The sequence below is a fragment of the Stenella coeruleoalba genome (assembly GCF_951394435.1).
Source record: "Stenella coeruleoalba genome assembly, chromosome: 5".
Classification (NCBI taxonomy): domain Eukaryota; kingdom Metazoa; phylum Chordata; class Mammalia; order Artiodactyla; family Delphinidae; genus Stenella; species Stenella coeruleoalba.
The window spans coordinates 84,716,720-84,737,440 of record NC_137150.1 but is presented as its reverse complement, the minus strand read 5'-3'; the positions used below and the strand labels follow the sequence as shown (position 1 = coordinate 84,737,440).

At 36.6% G+C, this 20,721-nt stretch overlaps 1 protein-coding gene across 3 annotated transcripts in view; it reads left to right on the top strand.

Annotated features, from left to right (window-relative positions):
* Positions 1-20,721, top strand: part of GRAMD1C (GRAM domain containing 1C) — an 81,607-nt gene that overhangs the window by 35,595 nt on the left and 25,291 nt on the right. For 2 of the 3 annotated variants that reach the window (XM_079923413.1, XM_079923412.1), the window contains exons 6-8: positions 14,381-14,499; positions 16,897-17,029; positions 20,315-20,474. In XM_079923413.1, the coding sequence (XP_079779539.1) occupies positions 14,381-14,499; positions 16,897-17,029; positions 20,315-20,474 (412 nt within the window). Of the gene's footprint in view, positions 1-11,652; positions 11,860-14,380; positions 14,500-16,896; positions 17,030-20,314; positions 20,475-20,721 lie in introns of those variants that run through there. The other variant, XM_079923414.1, reaches the window with a different exon arrangement.

Here is a 20,721-nt window from a genome sequence, read left to right as displayed (position 1 = left end):
GCATTTCCTCTAAGATCAGGAACAAGACAAGGATGTCCACTCTCAGCACTCTTATTTAACATAGTTTTGGAAGTCCTAGCCATGGCAATCAGAGAAGAAAAAAAAATAAAAGGAATACAAATTGGAAAAGAAGAAGTAAAACTGTCACTGTTTGCAGATGACATGATGCTATACATAGAGAATCATAAAAATGCCACCAGAAAACTACTAGAGCTAATCAATGAATTTGGTAAAGTTGCAGGATGCAAAATTAATACACAGAAATCTCTTGCATTCCTATACACTAATGATGAAAAATCTGAAAGAGAAATTAAGGAAACACTCCCATTTACCACTGCAACAAAAAGAATAAAATACCTAGGAAGAAACCTACCTAGGGAGACAAAAGACCTGTATGCAGAAAACTATAAGACACTGGTGAAAGAAATGAAAGATGATACCAACAGATGGAGAGATAGACCATGTTCTTGGATTGGAAGAATCAATATTGTGAAAATGACTGTACAACCCAAAGCAATCTACAGATTCAGTGCAATCCCTATCAATTTACCAGTGGCATTTTTTACAGAACTAGAACAAAAAGTCTTAAAATTTGTATGGAGACACAGAAGACCCCGAATAGCCAAAGCAGTCTTGAGGGAAAAAAAGGGAGCTGGAGGAATCAGACTCCCTGACTTCAGACTATACTACAGAGCTACAGTAATCAAGACAATATGGTACTGGCACAAAAACAGAAACATCGATCAATGGAACAAGATACAAAGCCCAGAGATAAACCCATGCATCTATGGTCAACTAATCTATGACAAAGGAGGCAAGGATATACAATGGAGAAAAGACAGTCTCTTCAATAAGTGTTGCTGGGAAAACTGGACAGCTACATGTAAAAGAATGAAATTAGAACACTCCCTAACACCGTACACAAAAAAAACCTCAAAATTGATTCGAGACCTAAATGTAAGACCGGAAACTATAAAACTCTTAGAGGAAAACATAGGAAGAACACTCTTGACATAAATCACAGCAAGATCTTTTTTGATCCACCTCCTAGAGTAATGGAAAGAAAAACAAAAATAAACAAACGGGACCTAATGAAATTTAAAGCTTTTGCACAGCAAAGGAAACCATAAACAAGACGAAAAGACAATCGTCAGAATGGGAGAAAATATTTGCAAACAAATCAATGGACAAAGGATTAATCTCCAAAATATGTAAACAGCTCATGCAGCTCTATATTAAAGAAACAAACAACCCAATCCAAAAATTGGCAGAAGACCTAAATAGACATTTCTCCAAAGAAGATATACAGATGGCCAAGAAGCACATGAAAAGCTGCTCAACATTACTAATTATTAGAGAAATGCAAATCAAAACTACAATGAGGTATCACCTCACACCAGTTAGAATGGGCATCATCAGAAAATCTACAAACAACAAATGCTGGAGAGGGTGTGGAGAAAAGGGAACCCTCTTGCACTGTTGGTGGGAATGTGAATTGATACAGCCACTATGGAGAACAGTATGGTGGTTCCTTAAAAAACTAAAAATTGAATTACCATATGATCCAGCAATCCCACTACTGGGCATATACCCAGAGAAAACCATAATTCAAAAAGACACATGCACCCCAATATTCATTGCAGCACTATTTACAATAGCCAGGTCATGGAAGCAACCTAAATGCCCATCGACAGATGAATGGATAGAGAAGATGTGGTACATATGTACAATGGAATATTACTCAGCCATAAAAAGGAATGAAATTGAATCATTTGTTGAGACGTGGATGGATCTAGAGACTGTCATACGGAGTGAAGTAAGTCAGAAAGAGAAAAACAAATATTGCATTATTGTATTAATTTATGTATGTGGAACCTAGAAAAATGGTACAGATGAACCGGTTTGCAGGGCAGAAGTTGAGACACAGATGTAGAGAACAAACGTATGGACACCAAGGGGGAAAGCCACGGGGGGGTGGGGGTGTGTGTGATGAATTGGGCAATTGGCATTGACCTGTATACACTGATGTGTATAAAATTGATGACTAATAAGAACCTGCTATATAAGAAAATAAATAAAATTAAATTAAAAAATTAAAAAAATTTTTAGGAACTATTTATTTTAGTTCTTCAAACAGAAAAACTGCCTGGAGATAAGCTCTCTTTGGTAAGTTTATATTTCAATACGTGTATCTATTTTATATACTATAGTGATATACACAACATGAAATTAATAAAAGCTCTAAGAAAGATCTGTCATTTCCAAAGAAAAACAAAATGAAGAAATAAAACTATCTCCATTGACAGATGACATGTTTTTTGTATATAAAATCCTAAGAAAACCAATAAAAATGTGCGAGAACCAATAAATAAGTTCAGTAATGTTGCAGAATGCATGATCAAAATACAAAGATTACTTATATTTCTGTACATTCACAATAAACAATCTGATAATAGAAATTTTAAAAAATTTATTTACAATAGCATCAGAAAAGAATAAAATACTTGGGAATAAATTTAACAGAAGTATAAGACACGTACACTGAAAGCTACTAGACATAGTTGAAAGAAATTAAAGGAGACTTAAGTAAATGAAAAGAATCTTATGCTCATGGATTAGAAGACTTAATATTGTTAAGATGGCAGTACTCCCCAAATTAATCTGCAGATTCAGTGCAATGCGTATCAGAATACCAACTGGCATTTTTGTAGAAATTGAGAAGTGGATTCTAAAATTCATATGGAAATGCAAGGTACCTAGAATAGCAAGAACAATCTTGAAAAAGAAGAACAAAGTTGGATGAATTAGTCTGTTAGGTCTGCCATTTAAAAAATGCCATAGACTGAATGGCTTAAACAATAGAAATTTATTTTCTTGGAGTTCTGGAACCCAAAGGCGCCATCGCCAAATACATTGGGAGTTGGGGTTTCAACATATGGATTTGGGGGGGACACAATTCGGACCATAGCAACTTCATTTAACCTTAATTTCCTCCTTAAATCTCTGTCTCCAAGTATAGTCATATTGGGGGTTGGAGCTTCAGCATGTGAATTTGGGGGAATACAATTTGGTTCATAATATTGGAGGACTTAACACTTCTTGATTTCAATGTTTACTACCAACCTGCGGTAATCAAGGCAGTATACCTGGCAAAAGTCTAGACATAGATTAATGGCATAGAATTGAGAATCTAGAAATAAAATCTTAAAATTAATTATCAATCATAAATTGATTTTTGACAAGGTTACCAAAATAATTCAGTGGGGAATAAATAGTCTTTTCACCAAATGGTGCTGGAATAACTTGATATCAACATGCAAAAGAATGAATTTTAACCCCTACTTCATACCATATACAAAAATTAACTCAGAATGGATCATAGACCTAAATGCAAGGTCTAAAAGTATAAAACTCTCAGAAGAAACTGTAGGTATAAATACTCATAACCTTTGGATTAGACAATGGTTTCTTAGATATGACATCAAAAGCTCAAGGGACGAAGGAAAAAAATAGATAAATTGGATTTCATCAAAATTAAAAACTTTGTGTTTGAAGGAGTCCATCAAGAGAGGGAAAAGGCAACTAACTCATGGAGAAGATATCTGCAAGTTATATATCTGATAAGGTATTTGCATCCAGATTTATATATCTGGAGAGGAAATATGTGCAAGTTAAGAGTATATAAAGAATTCTTACAACTCAACAAGAAAAAGACAAATAACCAATTAAAAAGCGGGCAAAGGATTTGAATTGTAATTTCTCCAAAGAACATATACAAATAACCAAGTGCATGCAGAGATGCTTAGTGTCATTAGCTGTTAGAGAAACGTAAATCAAAACCACAGTGAGATACCACTTCACACCCACTGGGATGGCTAAAATAAAAAGACAGACATTACCTCATGTTGAAGATGTAGGTATTGCTCATGCATTGCTGGTGGCATTGTAAAACTTTGAAAAATTTGAAAAACAGCTTGGTAGTTTCTCAAAATGTTGAATATAGAGCTACCATATGACCCAGCAATTCCATTTCTAGGGCTGTATGCAAGAAAATTGAAAGCATATGTTCACACAAAATCTTGCAGTCAAATATTCATAGCATTATTCATAGTGGCCAAAAATAGAAACATCAACAGATGAAAGTATACATAAAAATATACAAAATGTATATTCATAAAATGGAATATTATTCAGCAATAAAAAGGAGTGAATTACTGATACATGGTACAACATGGTAAACCTTGAAACATTATGCTATGTGAAAGAAGCCAGTCCCAAAGGAACACATATTGTATGATTCTGCTTTTATTAAATGCCCAGAATAGGCAAATTCATAGAAGTTGAAAATAAATTTGTTGCCAGGGGGAGGGAGGAATGAGGAGTGACTGCTAATGAATTTGGCCACCTTTTTGGGTTGATGAAAATATTCTAAAATTCGTAGTGATAGTTGTACAACTCAGGAGATGCTAAATACTACTGAATTGTATGCTTTTAGAAAAGTGAGTTTTATGGTATGTAAATTATAGCTTAGTAAAGCTGTTATTTGTTATTTAAAAATTTTTTTTAAACAGACAGTTATTCCTCTATAGCCATTATTTTGTAAAAACTTTAAAAAAGATTTTTATTTTATATTGGAGTATAGTTGATTTACAATGTTGTGTTAGTTTCCGGTGTACAGCAAAGTGATTTAGTTATACCAATACAAATACATGTATCTATTCTTTCTCAGATTCTTTTCCCATATAGGTTATTACAGAGTATTGAGTAGAGTTTCCTGTGCTATACAGTAGGTGCTTGTTGATTATCTATATTATATATAGTAGTGTGTATCTGTTAATCCCAAACTGTTAATTTATCCCTCCCCACCATCTTTCCCCTTTGATAAACACAAGTTTGTTTTCTAAATCTGTGAATCTGTTTTGTAAGTTCATTTGTATCAGTTTTTAGATTCCACATGTAAGTGATATCATATGGTATTTGTCTTTCTGTGTCTGACTTACCTCACTTAGTATGATAATCTCTAGGTCCATCCATATTGCTGCAAATGGCATTATTTCATTCTTTTTTATGGCTGATTAATATTCCATTATATATAGGTACCACATCTTCTTTATCCCTTCCTCTGTTGATAGCCATTTAGGTTGCTTCCATGTCTTGGCTATTGTAAATCTTGCTGCTATGAACATTGGAGTGCATGTATCTTTTCAAATTTTGGTTTTCCCCGGATATATGCCCAGGATTGGGATTGCTGGATCATATGGTAGCTGTATTTTTAGTTTTTTTAAGGAACATCCATACTGTATGCTTTTAGAAAAGTGAACTTTATGGTATGTAAATTATAGCTCAGTAAAACTGTTACTATTTTAAAAAATGGTTTGGGGGAAGAGTAGAGATTTCCAGCTGATAAGAAAGGCTCCTTCTTTGCAGCAGGAGCTTAAACACCACTGGCAGAAACTTGACCTCCTCTCCTCCCTGCTACCCAGCTCAGCTCCTCACTGAAGTGCACAGCTTTTGCCTAAGGGCTCTTAGGATTGAATGACTTCCAGTTTTTCAGGCAGCTGCTGAGGTCTGGGTCTTTCAAACAGTGCTCTGCTCAGATGCTTTCACTTTGCAGGAGTGCTGGGGCACTCAAGGTGTTCTGGAAGTTGGGAGATGGAGGAGAGAAGTGGGTGGGTGTGGGGGAACTTGCCAAGCACAGACCCTCCTCCCTCCTTAAGGGAACGTTTAAGGCTGGCAGGGCAGCCAGAAGCCCAAGCTCCCCCCACCCCCTTGAGTCTTTCTAGGAGTTTGGGCGCCCAGTCTCCCCATGCCCATGCTCCTAACCTGGGAGATGCTTAGGGCGGTGGGCCCGCGGGTGCCAGGTCCAGCGGTGCATGGCAGCCACCTGGGAGAGCACGGAGCAGATGTGCTAAGGCATGAGCCCCCCGCAGCTCCACTCTGCCCTACCAGGTCGTGCTGCAGGAAGGAGGCTGAAAACTCCAGTGTTGCTCTAGGGACATGGCATGGCTAACCCTGCCCCCAAATACCAATTTTTTTCGAGTACTCTGGGAATCTCCCAGGTGCGTTCTCTCATGCTAACAAGGAACCAAAGACTGTTATGCAGCCTACGTTTGGTTATACCCTAGATCTGAGTGTCCTCTGCAAATCACTTTTGCGCTTACCACACTGGGGTAAGTTGGGATGCATCCTCACGAAAACAAATACCTCCTGGGAAATGATAAAGTTCAGGCTTACAGATGAGCCGGGGAGAAACTGAGATCTGAAATTTAATGAAAAAAGAAAAAAAAAAAAAGCTCTTTGAAGTGGGAGAAAGAGAGGGAATTCCAGACTTAGTAAGGCCACCATAGCCAAGAAATGTCTTGTATGCTGGCTGGGAGTAAAATCTAACCCTTTTTGAAAAGATCCTCTTGTCACCCGTGTTCTTGATGTGTACACGAGGAGTATCACCATCGTTACTGTAGTTATACCTTTCAGACCTTTGGATTATTTGGTTATCTTTAACATTGAACATGCAACTTTATTTCAAGCGGACACTATACCCTTTTTTAAAAAAAATTTTTTGGCCATGCTGCTCAGCTTGTGGGATCTTAGTTCCCCCACCAGTGATTGAACCCGCAGCCTCGGCAGTGAAAGTGCGGAGTCTTAACCACTGCGCTGCCAGGGAATATCGCTCTACTCTCATTTTAATAAAGAGAACGGTTACCATTTCTGCTCTATACTATGACAAAAATCAACGTTTATGCATATACTCTATGTTAAGTACTATACAGACCTTAATGAAAGTTGAAGGTGAGATCTCAGGTTTAAAACTCTCCTAATTGGAATTTTGAGCACTGTAGAATTCACCCAGAAAAGGAATTAGAAAACAAAATCAACAACAAAGCTACTCTTCCTGTGTTCTTCTAGTGATCTTTGAAGAACAATTCTTTTTAACATGTAATATGTATAACAATAATAGTAACTCCCACTTAGGAAGTATTAGGTGCCAGGCATAGTGCTGGGTGCTTGGTGTAGTCTTAGTATTGTCTGTAATTTTACGAGCCTCAGTTGTCTTCTAGTTTTTTAAAGTGATAAAGCCACATTGGTTAGATTCCTTGATCTTTTGTAATACTATTTTTTAAAAGAGAAGGTAAAAACCAAAATTCATAAAATACACAGCCTAACTACAAAATTCTAGAAAACAACACAAGTAACTTGAATAATAAATTTTGTATATATTCAAACTATTTTAGGGAATTTAAGTTCAGAATATTATAATCATGTTTACTTTCAATTAGGGAATTTGAGAGTAAAAGTAAATATGTGTTACTTTTGCTTGCTGTTTGCGTAATAAAGCCTTAAAGGCATAGCATATTAATCTAGGTAAAAGACTATTCCAGTAAGATTGATTAAGACAATAGAGTGATTTTAAATCTGTGTGTGTGTGTGTGTGTGTTTTATTTAATTCTCCAGTAAGATAAATCTACAAAAGGGGAAAAAGCTGGAGGCAAATATGGTGCCTTTGAGAAAGAATGCTTTTAAAAGTACATTTTTTTTTCATTCGTAAGGTTCCTCTGATGCGTTGCTTCAGAAAGGACAGTTTATTTCAGGTATTTGAGTTAGCTTACCATAAGTCTTCAATGTTTAGACATGTGTCTAAACTGTCACCATGTCATTCATGCTGTAATTAATAGCACTTCAGCTTAGTTCACAACCTTTGAGTTTAGCACCCTTCTTGCAGATAGCACATTGACTATTTGAGATTTGTGAGGCCAGGAGACTGTGGCAGCTCCATTCTCGGTTACAAACAATTGATGTTTACTGTCTTTTGTAAAGAACCTCTCAGCCCTTCCCCACTCCAGCCCTCCACTTTTGTTTGCGTTTAAGCCCCACCCCCTTCCATGTTTTGTATCAGAGCCAGTCTTCCCGCCTATTTTTGTATGGTCCACAAAGTAGGAGTGGGTTTACATTTATATTTCCTGACAATTATATGAAATTCAAATTTCAATGTCCATTAATAAAATTTTATGGAAACACAGCCATGCTCATTCTTTATGTGTTGTCTGTGGTTGGTTTCACACTACAGAGGCAGAGTTGAGTAGTTGCAACAGAGACTAAATGGACCACAAAACCTGAAATATTTACTCTGTGGTCTTTTACAGAAACAGTTTTTTAACCTCTGAACAATACTAAACCAAACTCATCTTTTTTTGAAAAAAAAAAAATGCATACCTGCTAATGTTAGCTTCCTGCTTAATACTCATCACCCTTGGATAAAAATTTTTAATTGTTTATAGAGACTGTATGATCTGGCCCCAGCCCACCACTCCAGCCTCATTAATACTTTTATGTTTCTAGTGATATTATCATATTATTATATTTAGGATTACTCATGCTAATAATATAGGCAGGATGTGTACAGAATGAAATTGTTCTTTTTGTACTATTTTTTCTCTGAGAGATAATAGTGGTATCTCTTGCCAGTACACGGGGGCTACTGGGAAGCTAGCTCTGCATGGAAATTTAAGAGTACATATTGAGAGTAGATGTTTAAATCCGGGGCCTAACAGAGCAGAAATCTGCGCTCATTTTAAATTCTAAAGCTTAAAGAGACAGAATGGCTTTCAGGCTTATTCCCAAAGGCCAGAAGTAGGAGGCATGTGTCAGAATTAGGGAGGAGGTTATGAGGGGTGTTTTGTCAATGTATACAGACCCACCGTCTTCCAATTTTGATACATGTCACTCCATCTTCTATCTTGGGAATCTCTAGTTGAAGGATGACAGGAGAGTATCCTGTTCCTCAAGTGGGTTGGGGAAAAAAGGATTTAAAACAGTTTACTGATTGTATTAGTATATATAAAGAAAGAATGTGTTGGTCTGAAGGGGGCTTGGCCAGACTTAGGCCAAGATCTTAAGACTTAGGCCAGAAAAGCAAAGTCACAGAGGCAGACTTTGACCACTAGAGAAATGTACAAAGATAGGACAGAGATGAATTGTCAGGCTCCATCAGTGTCACAGTAGTTTTTCCTTTAAAACTGTCTACCTTTACTCTGACTTCATGCTTATCATGCACATTTCTGATTACTAGTCTGATTTCCAAGGTATTCAGGTGCCTGAATACCTGAATATTCAGGTTCTCCAGGTAGGATGAACAAATTCTGATGATTAGATAAGATCGTTCCCCTACTATGCATTAGTATATTTACTACGGAGCATGTACGTGCAGCTTGTGAGTGTGGCTGGTTTGAGTCAGCTGATCTGAGTGCATCTCTAGGATGTCAACAGTGCTGAGGCCATTCTGCAAACAGTGGTTAGTTTATCAAGTTAGTGTCACCTTTGAGACCTTTCAGAAGAGTGTCATACAGCTTTTTCCTGCAGACTCCTCAGCCTTATCAAACCTCTTATTACTGCTTATGCCCCTCTCCAATGATTCTTTCTTTTGGAATTACTTGGAAATCTAGACGTTTTCCAGTAGTCCTGTAAATGTAATAAGTACAGTATTCAAACCTACCAGGAAAAAAATGCAGATTGCTAAGTATTTTAGTCACATATTCTGTAATAACCTGGCAGTGTAGAAGTATTAGTATTTGTATATTGTTCCCTCTTGTTGACCTTTCTGGTTGGCAGAACTCCTCCACCTATTTTCCCTTGGTCAGTGAAGTATGCCTCCTCCTGCCCAGTCACCCAAGCCAGAAACCTGGTGCATCCTTGTTTCTTACCTCTTCTTTGCCAACATGTCATGTTGGTCATCGAGGCCCTCATCATTTCTAGCTTGAACCGTTACAGTAGTCTCCTACGGATCTCTTTTTAACACTCTAATCTGTCCTTTAGGTCAGGGGTCCCCAACCTGGGGGCCCCAACCCCCTGGGGTGGTTGTTAGGTTCCTGTTAGGAACTGGGCCACACAGCAGGAGGTGAGCAAGCGAAGCTTCATCTGATGCGCCCCATTGCTCACATTAGGTCCCTGGTGCCGAAAAGGTTGGGGACCACTGCTTTAGGTTGTTACCAAAAAAGTAGTCATTTTAAAAGTGGATCTTTTAAAAACGCACTCCTGAACTTGTTGCTTTTCTATGTGTAACTAGTAGGTGGCTTTTTCTATTTAGTGTGGAATACAGGCTCTTCGTGACCTGGCTGCTTCCCCCTTCCCCACTGACTCTTTCCTTCTTCTTCTCCGTGGCTTCCTCTCCCCGCCCTCCCGAGTCATGGTGAACTGGCTTGCCAGGCCGCTCCACTTCTATGCACACTTGCATTTGGTGTACGTGTGTTCATCTTACTTGATATTTCAGCAGCATTTCACGCCATGGCACACTCCCTCTATTTTGAAACACCTTCTTCCCTTGATTTCCGTATCGTTCTTTCTGAACTTTGCTCTACCTCTCTTGTATTTTTCTGTCCTTTTTTCCTCCTCTTCCACTCAGCCTTTGCATGCCAGACTTTCTTTGGGCCCAGTCTTGGGTTCTGTTTTCCCTCTTAAACCTACTGAGCTCAGCTCTGCTCCATATCCAGTGGTTTACTATAAGGGATTTTTATATTTAGCAAAAGTATATAAAAATCATTTACAGTACAATTAATGTATATTTTTCTCATAGCTATTTGGTTACCATGGTACAGTGAGGATACGTATCTACGGTTTAGGTCAGTAAGACCTGCCATCATATGCCAAGAGCACTGGTTTTTAGGGAGTAAAAGCTAGCCCCATAGTGAGCTCTCTTCAGTTTGAGCGAGTAGCATCCTCCAGTGTTGCTTTGGTCCCTCATTCTGCTGTTGTATAAAATGATTAGATTTTAGCAACCCTACCTACCCCCAAAAGGTTGATCCTTGCAGTCTATCAAGTAGCGTTTGACATGTCTACACACTTTACCAGACTAGATGGAACAGTTAGGTAGCTGTTTCTAGCTAGGTAGAAATTAGGGCAAGATTTGATTTTTCATTTAGAAGAAAATTTTTCTTCTGGGAAATAAATTAGAACTGGTAGATGAGACTCTCTATAGTGTTTATTATAGTCCAGGTAGGTCGCTGCCAGGAAATTATTCTGAATAAAGGAAAAAATATTTCTAAAGGAAAGAATTATTGAGTAATCAACATGTAAACTTTTCAGTGATGAAAGATATGCCGCCTGCTTCTTGGAATTGCTGCACCTGAATAGCTCATTCTTCTTGACATTTCCTGACGTTCCATTTACAGTACTCAAGAGTTGCAATCCTTGATAGTTGTAAAGGGTTAATGCAGGAGTCTGATGGGGATGTGACATTAGTACTGAAGAAGTGGGGTATGAAGAAGCAATGACATTGCCAGAATTGAATAGGAAGTATTAGCATGGAGAAGAAAATTTAACCCTTAATATATTTAATTTTAAAAATGAGATTAAAATCATATTGCAATAAGCATTTTACATAATTGAGCATAGGCAAGATATTTTCATTTGCATTTTTTTGTTTCTAATCAGTGTGTAGAACAGAAGAAATTGGGAACTGTCTCTTTAATAAAACCCTGTTTACCTACCCTCTTCTAGTAGGAGTGGCTTAGGAACCTGTAGAGTGAGGTGTAACTTCCAATTCTGCATTCTGAAGGGCAGCCTTGGATAAGAGTGCTGATACTACAAACCAGGAAGTGACAAATCATTTGCCTTAAATTATAGTAGAGCTTGTCTTTTATAAGGAAAACTTCTCATAACAAAACTAGAAGATTGAAGCATGTTTGTCACTAAATGTTTGGAACTCTGCTGCAGATAAAGACTTTGCAGTGTACTTAGAATACAAAGCTTTCTGGGCCAGAAATTGATCTGACTTTTGAGCCTTATCTGATTACTGCTTGATTCCTCTTTATTTTGCTCAAGTGCTCAGCAGGTTGAACGGGGAGCCTTCCTCCCTATTGTTAGCAGGTAGGTGGTCAGCCTTTGTTTAAAATTTAAGTTGTTTTTTAAGGTTACTTAACCCTGGTTCTGCTGCTGATTATTGAAAGAATTATGAATATCAGTCTGGGTATATGTTTTAATGTTTGAATATTCAGCATGGCTGTAAATAATCATTTTTGTGACTTTGTAGAAAAAGTCATTTTTAACAAATTAGCAAATCTATAAGGTGACAAGTTAAATGAGTTCTATTTTGTTTTCTATTAACCATATATGTTTAAATTTAATTAACAGATTAAAAGTATATTGAAATTACTCTGCTATTAACTTCCTGATACTATTTGATAATATATTTAAAACATTTATTGATGTAGTCAAATAAAATTGTATTTTTGTTGTTACTATTTTACTTATAAGTTTCATTTCTTTCACTCTTAGAACGCTGTCTGAGTGTTTAGCTCATTGTTTATCTACTTGCTTTAGTTTGTTTTTGGAATACTTTGATACCTATTATTTCAGAAGACTTTTTATAAAAGGTTACTCTTCCACAAGTATATTGAAATATTGCTTGTTTCTCTTTATAAAGTTAACCATGCATTTATGACACTAAAATTGTTTCAAAGATAACATCTTTGGAATATTGAGCTAATTATTAGTATGAGCTAACTGCTATTGTGAAAAAAAAAAAAAGCCATTCACAAATGGTTCTTCTGGAGTGGGGATCAGAAATGTGTGTGGGTACCTTTAGGATCAAGAACAGTGGTTTCTTTCTCTACCACTAGTGATCCTTTTTTTCTTCTGTGGACACTATGCTTCAAAAGACTTTTTGTCAACCAAATAAGTGGTGTATATTAAATAATAAAATGTTAGAACATTATCATTTATTAGGGATACATTATTTCCAACGAGAGTTTCTTATCAGCCTGAGATAACCACTCTAGGTTAATATAATTCAGCTCCGAACGAAGAGGCCTTACATTTTACCTAGCTTGAAAAACTTTATTGTAGGTAACTGTTTGGATATTTTTGACTTTTTAAAATACTGATAGTAACATCTGAAGTTTCAACAACTGCTCTTATGGAATCTTAGTCATCTGGGAACTAGCAGTCTAAAGTGCAGAAATTCTGTTCTTAATATCTTTGAGTGTCCATAAAATGTAATGAAGGTCATCTAGTATAATGTAACAAACAAAGATACCATAGCTACTAGAGCGAGAGGAGAAACGGGGAAAAAGAAAAAAGGAAGTGTGGTATTTGTCATTGGGAATATCTGCGAGGAATTCAAGGTGTCTGTATGTTTTTGCCCCATAAAATTTCCCTATATTTATCGCTACTATTTACCCACTTAAAATTTTTACTCTGATTAGTCTGATAAATTGATAACTGACTTCAAAACAAATATTGCTTATGTTTTTCATGTATTTTATTCTATATTTTTATGTAGCTTCCCTCTCCCAAATTTTTTTATTTCTCCATTTCCTCTATTTATGTCCTTCCTTCAGCTTAGCTGAAGACCCTTCTGCAATGTGAAGCCTTATCTGATCACCCTAAACCACAGTAATATTTCTTTCCTTTAGATTTCTATATCATGTTGATTCTACCAGTTCTTTAGTACATAATAATGATATAGCTTGTCATATTTAACTTTTACTTAAAAGTTTGCAGTGTTTCTTCAACTAAATTATAGTTGTTTGAGAGCAAGGAGGACATCACTTTTATCCGTTTTAGCATCTAGTGCAGTGATACACATGTGGCAGGTTCTAAATAAATATCTGTTGAATGAAAGAGATGTAAAGAATCTTGGCAACAGTTGCTTCAAGTGTTATGCTGCCTCCCTCTACCTTGCTTAATTATGTAATTAACCATCCATAATGTTTCTAAAAATCAGACTGTTAGTTGTCATACTACTATCGTTTTTGTTTTCCTTTGTAACACATGCATTTTTTATATTAGATTATTTAACACTGATATGATACCTACAAAGAAAGAACAAGCTGGACTTTATCAAAAATAAATAAAAATAAAAACAGAAATGTTCTGCATTCCAGACTCTTGCATTTTATATTTTAGGAAAATATAATTTAAAATTTACTGATATGTGAGGTTTCAAATATAGTTAAAATATTCAGATACATTATGAATTAAGGGGAAGGATTCTGAACTGACATTTGGTATTCTGAATGGTGATCCAGTCATCCTGGTTGGATTGCAGAATTTAAATCACAGATTAGTAATTGCCAGAAAGGATGAACAAATTATTTTATAAAAAGAGGGTTTTAAATGTCTTACACCCATTGACAGTAGTTATTATGTTACACACTTTAAAATCTTCATCTACCTATTCCCAGTATCAACTATGTCGGATACGTTTTGTTAACCCACTTTTTATAGATACAGAAACTGATATCTAGAAAGGTAAAATAACTAACAAAACCATATACTAGTAACTGCATAACAGGTCATTTTGACTTCAGAATTCATGTTTTGAATCACTATGTTGTATACTATGTTCTGTTTTCCAATAGTCAGGGTAATCTTTCTGTCATTCTAGAGCTTGACCAGACAGGAAGTCTGGCAGCTGCTCCAGCAGAACTATGGCACTGAGCTAGGCTTAAATGCTGAAGAGATGGAGAACTTGTCCCTGTCGATTGAGGATAATGTTCAGCCAAGGTACTGCAAAGTGTCTTGAAATGTCAAGATTTATTCCTTATTAATCAAAGCAGAATTATTTTAGACTTTACTAATTCAGGCTTTCTATTTATTCACCATCCAGTGAAATTTGCCTCTTGCGTCTCTGTAGTGGAATGAGTGAAAGGTGAGGACAGTGAATAGTTTGCTAAATTGGTAAGCAAATACAGGGCAGATGAGGAAATGTTCACTTTGTAACTGTGTCATCTAGGATTTGCTTAAAGCATGGGGTTACTAAGCCTTTTTATTAAGGATATGGAGAAGTACCTAGTGAAATCTCTGCACCTATAGATAACAATAAAGAAAAGTAGCTGGAAGATATTTTAAGGGATAGAAAGATAATATGACTTTTCCTCAAGGATACCCTAGCGTAGTACTTGACATGTAGTTGGCACTCAATAAATATTGAATGCATTAATGAAAGGAGCTTATAGCGCTACAGGGAATGCAAATAATTATAATACAGGGTTGGAAATGATAAGGGCCCAAAAGAGCAATAGATAATGTGGGAAAAATTCAGAGTGGAGAGAGATTATTTTTGACTGATGGAAATTCACTTGGAAGAGTGGACATTATTATTAACCTGTACAAATAAAAGTGCTTTTTGTCCAGTGGTGATTGAGGTCAGAGCAATAAAAACAACTAAGGATAATACATGAAAATTCTAGAGCAAACATTATGCTAAGTCAAAGGAGCCAGTCACAAAAGACCACATATCGTATGATTCTATTTATATGAAATAGAGTCCAGAATCAGTAACGCCATAGAGATAGAAAGTAGATGAGCAGTTGCCAGGGACTGGGAGAAAGGGAGTGTGGGGAGTGCAACTGCTGATGGGCACAGGGCTTCTTTTGGGGTGATAAAAATGTTCTAAAATTAAATAGTGGTGATGACTGCACAACTCTGTAAATCACTGTATTGTATACTTTAAATGGGGTGAACTTTATGATATATGAATTATACCTTAATAAAAAATTAGGTAAATTATTTATTTAAAAATTCTGTAGTAAATAAGTCTTAAGGTGGAAATCTTTCAAAGTCTCATGTGTGTACGAAGATTTTATTCTATCTAGATAAGTCTTCTAGTTATACTGATCCTATTTATATTGTGTCAGCTCAGCATTAATATTTTATGGTCTTTTTTACATGGTTACACGTGTATATTTTATTAGTTTTCTGTAAAGTTAAAAATTTCCATTGAACTACTCTCCTTGTAAAGTTTACTAGGCTTGGGACTTCCCTGGATCCTCATTCCCTCTTCTGCTCTTTTTCTCATTCTTCCAATCTCTGAGAGAAGCATATCTACCTCACACCTGTATTTCCTCAGCTCTTCCATCTTCTTTCTTTTCACTTTCAATCTTTCCTTCACTCTCCTTCCTCTTTTTTTCTTCATTTCTCCACAATCCACCTCCATCCTTAAAATCCTCAAGTACAGACACTCAGCTGGTGGTCTTGTCTCCAGGAGCCGTTTTCCTTGTTTAGTTCCCTCAGAGTCCTGCTATTCTGCCCGGCCAGGAGTAACTGAGTAGTAGACCTAAGTATTATTTGGGTGGAGTAGAATAGGCTTTTTTAGCTTTTCTGTCTCTTTGTCAGGATAATATGGATTCACATGTCAGGCAGCCAGTTTATTTTAGGAGAGCTTTAAGTCTAAACATAGCAATGATTACATGGGAATGCTAATTGCTCAATAAAGTTGAGGTCTGGAAATTAGATCCATTGTGCTGCTTTTATATTTAATACACTTTCCTGTTTTTCCCCCCACTCCCTGAAAGAGGAAAAGAAGGTCCCAAGACATGTATTGTAATCTTGTTCCTATGACCATTTGAAAGCTTTTCCTTTAACCTTAGGAATTCCTGTTCTCAGGAACGAGAAGAACAAGAAGGGAGGCATGGTTTGATGGATGGGCTCTGTGCTCAGACATCAGGAGCTTCCCCTTCCTGGAGTGATGTGCCATCTCAGCTGGTACTGAATCTGAAGGAAGGAGACGAGATCTAGAACTGCCTTCCGGTGTTGCCTGGCATCCAACTCAAACACCTACCCTGCACCTTTCGAAGCTTCTTCATTGTCTGCAACTGCAATTTAAATAAGCAACATTCATTTTATTAGTTGCTGTTACGGCCACTTGTACTTGGTTAATTTCTTAATGGTTTCTGAAGTTTATAAAATCTTATATGAGCATATTTTATTTTCAGCAGTGAAGTCAATTTGCTTGTGATTTAAGAAGATAGCTTTGTTATAAGTAGAAGCTTATTTGTTACATTACAAAAAAAATTTGTTGTCCAAATGCTTTATAATAGAAAAGGACCTCAGTGAGGAGACTGAATCAGCTGTTTGTGCGGAAGTGACCTTGTTTATGTTTCTATGATGTGTTTCTTACAGAAGTCCAAGAAGAAGCAGCTTGGATGATTGTGGGGAGAGAGATGAGAAATTATCCAAGCCGATCAGTTTTACCCGTGAATCAATTAGTCGGGTTTCAGAAACAGAGTCAATTGATGTAAATCCACAAAAAGGGGTTAGTATATGATATCCCTTTTAAAATCTGTCTGATACTGCCATGTGTTCATCACAATGGAAGAGAAAAGAAAAATACAATATACAAAATGTTTAAAAACTTAAGATGTCAGGCTGCTCTTGTATTTTAGGCCAAGAGTTTTAAGCCTGTAAGTTGCAGAGGTTGTATGGGAATAATATGTGGTTCTGTTCAGAGCTGGATATGGTGCAGAGTTACCAGGCAGCTCCCTGAGCATCAGTCTGTAAGGGGGATAGACATCATTAAAAATATAATAAGGTGGAGAAATTCATAGTTAGCAGAATTTTTCCCGTAGTAGGTAGTGTGCGTAGTGGAAAGAATCTGTTTTGAAGGGGAGAGGAGAACTCTGAGCACCATGCTTGAATAACAATAGATGCTTGTTAAGCTGATTACTAAAGCAGGCACATCCAGTTAATTACTGGGCTTCATAGTTAGTTAGTTTCTTTATTTTTTCAAGTATTATTATAAGCCCTTCAATTTTTTTTAATTTCAGTGAGTTTCTATCACTTGAAGTCATTATTATTACTACTTTTTTTTTTTTTTTTTTTCGGTACGTGGGCCCCTCATTGTTGTGGCCTCTCCCATTGCGGAGCACAGGCTCCGGACGGACGTGCAGGCTCAGTGGCCATGGTTCACGGGCCCAGCCGCTCCGCGGCATGTGGGATCTTCCCGGACCGGGGCACGAACCCGCGTCCCCTGCATCGGCAGGCGGACTCTCAACCACTGCGCCACCAGGGAAGCCCTGTTACTACTTTTTTATACTCAGTTTGTCCCCTCTGCCAATGGGAGCCCCTTCAGGTTGGCTCCTTTGTCCTTTTGAAATAATCAATAATCTTTGATGACTTCCTTTCTTTCTGGTACAATAATGTGTCCTAGGCACATTTTGTTTGTATACTTTCTGTCCCAGACTTAGTATCAGCCATTTTTTCTAATGAGCCATAGTTTTAATGAAGAATGGCACTTAGGCCACATTCTGAGTGCTAAGAGTGTACAACTTTTGTTCTTCTGATTGGGGATGCAAGTTTGGGGCGAATGCTGAATTTCTTGTTTTAGATCAGAGCATTGGCTTCAAATCCTACCTCTGCCACTTGCTAACTGTATGACCTTAAATAAATTAACTTAATTCCTTAACCTTTCTATGCTTTTGTTTTCTCAACTATAAGATGAGGACACTTACCCCACAGCGTTTTTTAATAAGGACTAAATGAATTAATATATATGAAAATGCATTGCACAGTCCCTAGCACATATTAAGTATTCAATAACCATAAGCTATTATGATTGAAGGTGAATCTGTGTGTGGCCAGCAGTGGACTTTTTCTCCCTTCTCTCGAGCTCCCAGCATCTGCTGTGAATAAATGTTGGGGAAACGTTGAAACAGAATATATTTATGTAAAAGGCCACCAAGTTATAAACTTGTCTCAGGCAATTATCACTCACCTATCTCAGTCTGATTTTGTGTTGTGGATTTCACGTAAAACTTATTCATCAAGAGACCCTTAGGAACTTACTGCTGGTGTAAGGGAGGTGATTCTGAATGCTAATCCCCTTGTACGTTCTCACTGAGAAGACCAAACCACTCAATTTTGGGGTGGTAACAGGACAGGGGATCTCTAACAGTCCCCTCCTCCTTTTACAAAAGTCTGACTTTGAGGACTGGGTTCTCAGACAATGTCTTCTGTACCTGCTCTTGGGACAGTTAACCTATTGGTCCTTGCTTCTAGTTTTGTCCCTAAAGGAAGTCATATGTTCTCTAATGAAAGGGAATGGAATGTAGAGGAATAATTTAATGTTTTAAGATTGATTATATATTCATTGATGTTTAGTATAGTTGCTTTCAGGTTATGGAATACAAGTAATTTAGAAGTTTGGTTCTTTTTTTCCTTTTGCACTCAAGAGCAGTAAAGTGAGATTCTCAGATATCATGAATATCATATGTCACTTAATTTGTTTCATTTTTACTTCCAACAAAGTTGGAAATAACAAAAAGTTAGAAATAACATTTTTTCCAAGAATAAAATAGGTTTTTCTTAAGTTATAAACTTAATACTCTTTGTAAAAAATCAGGAAATATAGAAAAATATACAAAGAAATAAAAATTGTCCAGATGCGAACCATTCAAAGATAGGGACTGTTACTTTTCCTATAAGTATCTGTCCATGTTCTTTATAATAGGAACTTTATCTTAATTAGAAACAACAGGAGTGATATGTGTGGAAAGTTACTCTACTTAGCATCTAAAGAGACCCTGGGTCAGCTAATAAACCTGTTGCTTCGTAGTGTGGAACTCCGAAATAAATCAAGTCTTGATTTTAACAATACTCTCTGATTGAAAAAATCAATCCTCGACTAGGATAGTATAATCCTATAATAAATTGAGTCCTGGGGCCCGGTTGTTATTCTGCTTTCTGAGCGGCCAATGGAAACTGGTCTCCTCCCTGGAGCTGCTTCTGTTGTTAAGTGCTGCTCAAGGATCTCATGGGGCAGGAAGTTATAGATACACTTTTGCTGTCTTTCATCTGCTTATCCACAGACAATGCAAGAAAGTACATTGCTGTGTAGTTTATATTTATCACACTGTTCTATTAAGCCTAATTATAATACTGTTCTACTTGAATACTACTAACATAGCAGTAGCATTCATACTTTAATGCCTAATATTAAATTTATTATAGAAATGACATATCTTTATTAAGCCATTCCCAGAAAGTATGGATAGCGGTATATATTGAATATATTTTAATGCCCAATTCCTTAGTCCCTTAACAGCAAAGCCAACTCTGTTCTTATGGGTTTGCTGTGAAATTAATTTTCCCTTTTAATCTTTTCTCCTTCACTGTACTCTTATGTGACTTTTATCTCTCTTTTTTCTTTCCCTTTCCCCTTTAGTTACTGGTCTTAAGAGATGGGTGAGTTCTCTTCCTTGAGGTGATGGGGCAGGTATTGTCTGGGAAAACTAACTGGGTTTGACTCCTTTCCTTTTCACACCCCAAAGAACTGACTGTTCTATTATTTTTGTCCTTTGTCCCCTTTCTCTTCGACCTAAGTGATTCACATGTTGTTAATTGTCTGTGAGTTCTTTTTTTGTGATGTTCTTCATAAATTTATTGTTCATTAATGTATAAGAAGATGACTTTAGGATAGTCTGTGTTATCTACCAATATTTTTTGGACTGAATTGGAAATGTGATACAAACATAACAATTTTTTCAAAAAGCAATATTTCAAAGTGTCTTTATTATTAAAGATCTCATTGTTTGCTTTTTAGGGGTTAGGGAAAGAGGAACCCCAAAGTGAGAAACAGATCAAAAGTCCTTCACTAACTTCAGAAAAGAGGTTAAGTAGACTGTCATCAAAATCACTGGACTTGAATAAAAATGAATATCTTTCTTTGGACAAAAGCAGTACTTCAGATTCTGTTGATGAAGGTAAAGAATTTCTTATAAATTTTAGTAAAATTTCAGTTACGTCTTTTAATGTTTACTTTTATATTAGATGTGTGCAAATTGAGCATTTGTTTTTTGCAGTAGATACAGTCTCACTCTATAATGAACCAAAAAAGGATGGAAGTTAATAAGAAATAGAGGACAGGGGCTGCTAAATCTAACCTCTCTCCACTTTTCAGAAGCCTGGAATTTGAAAATCTTCATCACGTTTAGCTTTTAATGTCCCAAG